This window comes from Panthera pardus, unplaced genomic scaffold, assembly GCF_024362965.1.
Source record: "Panthera pardus isolate Hobbes unplaced genomic scaffold, ASM2436296v1 HiC_scaffold_15, whole genome shotgun sequence".
Lineage (NCBI taxonomy): Eukaryota > Metazoa > Chordata > Mammalia > Carnivora > Felidae > Panthera > Panthera pardus.
Window position 1 is genome coordinate 60,532,222 of NW_026526710.1, and position 6,000 is coordinate 60,538,221.

The 6,000-nt window shown below is 44.3% G+C and overlaps 1 protein-coding gene across 7 annotated transcripts in view; it reads left to right on the forward strand.

Annotated features, from left to right (window-relative positions):
* The window catches only part of LOC109275778 (urea transporter 1), a 53,153-nt gene extending 47,914 nt beyond the window's left edge, over nt 1–5,239 (forward strand). For all 7 annotated transcript variants that reach the window (XM_053902655.1, XM_053902654.1, XM_019464171.2 and 4 more), the window contains 2 exons: nt 1,606–1,655; nt 3,173–5,239. In XM_053902655.1, coding sequence (XP_053758630.1) covers nt 1,606–1,655; nt 3,173–3,349 — 227 coding nt within the window. In that variant the 3' untranslated portion in view covers nt 3,350–5,239. The remainder of the gene's footprint in view (nt 1–1,605; nt 1,656–3,172) is intronic.
* Nucleotides 5,240–6,000: the final 761 nt, after the last annotated feature.

Genomic DNA, 6,000 nt, shown 5'->3' on the forward strand with positions numbered 1-6,000 from the left:
TGAATGAAATAGAAAAAAAAAGAATGAAATTCTCAAAACCCAACAAAAAAGCTCTTCCAACCCAAGCTGTTGCTGGCTTCTGCTCAGATCAGTATCTCACCCCCCAGGGACAGGGATGGGTTTGAGAGCTGCTCTTTGTGGAAGTACAGGATTGCATGTGAGATTCATCCCCTCCCTGTAAAGAGCATCTTCAAGTTGCCCTTTGACAAATGATAAAAACAGATTCCGACGTTCAGGGATTTGTTGTACAATTAAATGGCAGAGCTGGGGTTTGAAGCTTGTCTTTCCAAGACACGCCTTTCCCACTAGCTGGAGACAATTCAGATGTTGAAAGACATACTGTTGAACAAAAATACCAGGACAAAAAGACCAAAGATTGATAAAAGGTTGGAAGTCTGTGGTAAAGTAAATGAGGGAGGGAGTCCCTCCCCCCAACTTCCTGCCCCGCCCCCGTGGTGGCTGTGTGATTTCTCCTGCTTTGGGGCAGTAGATGGTGGGCGTGCCTACCGGTCTGTGCTGCTAGGCCAGGTGGCTGTGTGGCCAGCTTATGAAGGTCATTCTGCAGCCTGCCTTGGTGAAACCCAAGGGCTTCCCTGAGCCTTCTTGAGCACCCCCCTTCAACTGATGATTAGCTACTTGAGAGCTTTGTTTTTGTTGTTTCACGTTGAAGGTCACAGATATACTCAAACTGCTACTTTAAGTTTTGCGCTCGCTCAGAGTAAATAAAAACGTAGCATGTTAGTTCATTAGCCCGTATGCCGATCTTAATGGTATTTGGAAAAATGTTCTTATGGGGAGAAATCGCAAGTTTGTGTTCTGTTTCTACTGATCTCTGAGTTAGCATCTTTTTTTTTATACCACAAGTGTTTCTAACTGTGAATTCTAACCAATACGAGAATCCTTGCGATCGTACAGAAACCGTGCTATCCGAAGAAACATTCATACTTTTCATTTTAGTCCAACCATGCTCAGATAAAATAACAGGGAAGTTTATTGGCCATGGAAAGCCTTTTCCTTAAGGATCAGCGGTAACATGAACCAAATAGTAATCACAGAAAAGCTACCTTTACTGAGTACTTCTTTTTAAATTTTTTTAATGTTTATTTTTGAAAGACAGAGCATGAGCGGGGGAGGGGCAGAGAGAGAGGGAGACACAGAATGTGAAGCAGCCTCCAGAATCTGAGCTGTCACAGGAGCCTGATGCGGGGCTTAAATCCATGGACCTCGAGATCATGACCTGAGCCAAAGTCGGGTGCTTAACCGACGGAGCCACGCAGGCACCCCTACTGAGCACTTCGTACTGCGTGCTAAACCCAAGTATTACCTGCTTTTGTGTCACACCAACCCCGTGACAAAGGAATTCCTATTCCCTCTATTGTGCAGGTGAGAAAGTGAAGGCTTAGAATGGAGGCCACCAAGCTCCTAAGTGGTAGAGTCTGGATTTGAACCCAGAGCTGCCGACTCTAAGCTCATACTTATAACCAGGGTGCTGGGCTGGCTGGAAAGACATGGAAGTTTCCTTTGCAGGGGATTTATACCAGAAGGCAGTCTTCCCTGTAATGAGAAGTGCACCTACTAAGTACTGTTGTTCCCCTTTGTTTGTAGCCCTGTTCACTGCCTACCTTGGAGTCAGCCTGTCACACATGATGGCTGTGGTGAGTTTGCTTTAATCTTGCATTGTCATAACATGACTGATCAGTTTCTGATGATATGGAAACCCTCCCAAGGTCCCCCTGGGTGGTGTCCCATGCAGGATCCATGGCTGTGATAGCCACTACTTTCTCATCTCCTGGACCTGCCTGTCCCCACTCACCTTGTAGCTTCTTCGTGAATTATAATCCAAACTACAATCACCAGGCTTGCTAAAAATATCAGATTGATAATTTAAAGAAGTGAAACTTAGGCTGTATAACATATTTATCAAGTTCATATTCTAACTCTGAGTGTCAGGGAATTGACCTTAGAATATCTTCTACTTGAACAGAAAGCCAAGACCATGTGGTGGTTGAGAAATCAGGAAAGAGAGAAAAATATAATTGGCTAATGACCCAGATGGTGCTGTTTTTTGTTTTGGGTCAAGCCATTAGTTTTTCATACCCCTTGTCTTTTTTTTTTTTTTTTTTTAATTTTATGTTAGAATGAGAGAGAGAGAGAGAGAGAGAGAGAGGAGAGCAGGGGAAGGGCATAGAGAGAGGGAGAGAGAATCCCAATTTAGGGCTCAATCCCATGACCTGAGCCGAAATCAAGACTTGGATGCTTAACCGACTGAGCCACCCAGGTACCCCACACCTTGTCCTTTTTTAAATCTCCATCAGTCGTAAGACTATTCAGACTCACATCCTGGCTTAAGTATTTAAAAAATTTTTTTGATGTTTTATTTATTTTTGAGAGAGAGAGAGAGAGAGACCAAGCCCATGAGCAAGTGAGGGGCAGAGAGAGAGGGAGTCACAGAATCCAAAGCAGGCTCCAGGCTCTGAGCTGTCAGCAAAGAGCCTGACGCAGGGCCCAAACTCGTGAACCATGAGATCATGACCTGAGCAGAAGTTGGACACTTAACCAACTGAGCCACCCAGGTGCCACCCCTGCTGAACTATTTAATAGGCAAAACCATCTCCCATTTAGTGGCTCCTGCCCCTCTTTGTCCTTCCTTTTCAGCACGTCCTGCCCCTGACCTTCTCTTTCAGAACTGCATGAGTTGCCAAGAACAGCCCAGAGGAAGGACCTCCCCTCAAGGAGCTTAGAATCTATTTGGGAACTGGAACAAAAGGAAGGAAAGCCAGTAGAGTCCAAGACTAGTCTGGGTGGAAATCGGGAGGAGAGATGGCACCACAGGCTGAACTCAGCAAAGAGGGCCCTGTGGGTGTGATGAAGGTCAGGAGACATTGGCGGTTTGCTAAGTGACATCTCTAGGTGCCCCGTGGCATAGGAAGCCCACTGTATGAAAGGAAGGGAAAGATGTACAAGGTGGACAGGCAAATGACCACCCTAAGAAGCAGATGAGGGCATTTCACCTGCTAAATGCCCTGGGATCTTGGACCCCATCTTGGGCATTAGTGGAGCCTGGGTCAGTGCTCCAGGGATGCATCCCCCTGGGCTGAATGAGAATAGGATGAAGGGTGGTACTTTGTGACAGGATCTCAGAGGAGTATGTGCCTTGTCTCTTCCTCTTCAGGCGGGATTGCCAGCTTGTACCTGGCCCTTCTGTTTGGCCACACTACTGTTCCTCTTGCTGACCACGAAAAATGCCAACATGTACAGGATGCCCCTCGGTAAAGTCACTTATCCTGAAGAAAACCGCATCTTCTACATACAAGCCAAGAAAAAAAGGATGGTTGAAAGCCCTTTGTGAGAGCAACCCCACCCACAGCCATAGTCACAAGGGGTGGCTGACCGACTGCCCCAGGTGACCCCCAGGGTCTTGGCAAACTGCTGTTCTTTGCCCTTAACGACTTTCGCACTACTAACCCATTGGCGATCTGCTCTTAGGCTCATTTTGTAGCTTTCTCTTAGACTCCAGGAGCATCCCCAAACATGTGAGAGACCAGATGGTGTGCCCTGGTGGGGCGTTGGTGCTAAGACTAATATATTCATAAGGTCAAGTGCTCCAACAGAATGAAGACGTGAGACCAGAGCTAATGATTGACATTTATTGATATTCTTGGTGTTTGGTTAGGCTACGTGATGTTAACAGTATTAAAAATTAAGCTCTACAACTAAGCCTCAAGCGAATGGAATTCATGGTCACAAAGTCAAAGTCAACCCAGAATTCTCAGATAAGCAGTGTGACTTGTTTGAAATCGATACAAGTTACACATGACAGTGGTAGTGCCCACAGCTCATGCCCCAGCCCCTCAGCAGAACAGCCTGGATCCTGCCCTGTGTGGGTGGGATTCTCTTACGGGAGATGGGCTGATTCTTTCCAGGTGGACACAGCTGTAGGAGAGAGAAAGGGATTTTATCAGTCAAAATTATTCTGGAATGTTATTTTTCTTAGACGTGGCAAAGGATTTTTTTTTTTTTAGATAAGGTTTATTATCTTTTTCTTATGAGAATGCATTTGTGTTTTCAATGAGGTAAAATAAGAGAAGTTCCTGGCTTAACCAGTTCCTAGATATTAAAGAAAAGTTACATTTTTATGAAATATTCGGCATAGCTGTTTTCACTTTAATCCACATGTTGATTTTGTAAATGCCAGGAATGTGTAGAACCAAGTTATCAGCATCCAAGGGTCCTTTAACGCCACAATTTGCAATCCATTTGGGATGTTTGACATGTTATAAAGACTGAAAGTTAAGTTCAGATTGTTTCTGGATGCTTGGAAGTTGTTGAATTTCTTTAAAAAAAAAATTCATTAAAAAAAAAAAGTCATTATTATCTGCACACTCACAATATTCTCACTCAGGACCCAAAGGTAAAGGGTTCTCCTGTTTTTCTTTGTTTTAATTTTAAAGTAATCAGTCCTATAAACATCCTATAACCAAACACAGTGAGGATGCCATAGAAAGTGCCACTCGCTACCTTCCACTGAATCTGTATGGATTCAGTGTTTTGGAGGATTCGGAAAGAGAAACCGTGGAATCCTAAAGGGTTTTTCCCCCCTTTGGGTTTGCAGTGCTCAGTGCAAAATATTTAGGTGGCTGCAGGAATAAACAGAAGAAGGGAAGCCAACCTAAAATATTTCAGGGAGAAGTCCACTTCTTCCTTTTCTCAGGAAAACAAACATTGTTCTGATTTAACAACCCTGTGACCAAAGCCTTTTGAAACCCTGAATTTGCAACTGTCATAGAGTCATGTGGAAAAACTAAATCTTCACCGTGTGAACGGAAATCTCCCTTGTTAGGGAATTTGTGAAATAAGACTTGGTGGGAGGGCAGGGGAGGAGGACTCAAAAACGAAAGCAGAACCAAAGATAAACCAGGAGAGAAGAGTCCAGGCTGTGGTTGAGTGAACCAGAGCCTCTGACATGCCTCCAGGCCCATCTTCACAGGACATGGAGTGTTCTCCGTATACCTTCTGCTGGTGGACTCACACAGGCGTGTAAATAGGAACATTCTAAAGCCTTGTACATTGCCGAATTTAAATGGTATTAATTTTTTCAAGCTGTTTTTGTTACTAAGTGTTACCCTGAAATGAAGTGAGTATTTTGTTAGTTTCCTCAGGGATCACTTGGATTCTTTTCCTATTGTTTGTATAACAAATTTCTAGGTAAGAATATGAATAAAATTATACTCACAGCTCAGTTTTGTACAGATTTTGTTTAAAAGTCACCTATGCCTTTTATAGCTATCGTGCGTGTATATTAACAATCACATGCATAATTGTGTCTTGCTTATATCTGCTTATGTTTTGATGTGCTGGTATCCTGATTCCTTTCTTCTACTTGGTAACAGCACCAGACGTGTCGCTGAGCAAACCCTGTTCAAGTCAGATATATGGGCCCATCCCTGTGGGTCTCCTCTCAACTACACATCGTTCTCCCCACTCAGGGTTGAGACTGGATTACTGAGGATAGCCATGGACGTTCAGGACATGCTCCTAAGACTTTAAGATGAATATCCCGCCAGGCAGCTCCAGGCATCCCGTCCGGGCCCTCGGTACCCCACCAGGACTGAGCCTCAGGGGGCAGCATTCTGGGAGGAACTACTTCTCAGAACGTTGCCCCTGAAGGTGAAGCAGTGCTTGTCTCTGAAACCTGTCTTCAGAGACTGCTCTCCCACCTCCCCTCATCCACAGTTAGCGTGTTTGAAAGAAAACATGGTAAGAATGGAAATTCACTCCAACCTTCAAAGGCAGTCCAAACAAGAAATCGAAGAAGGCCACGGTAGATTAGCCACATTGGAATGCCTTCTGTCAAAACAAAACCTCTTCTACCTATTGTTTCAAGATAATAAATATACAAGAGTGATCTGGTCATTAAATGCCCCCTTTGGTCTTCGGTAGAAAACAGAGAAAAGGTTTTAAGGCTCTTCAGCTACAGACTCCAAATGCTAGTTACCTATG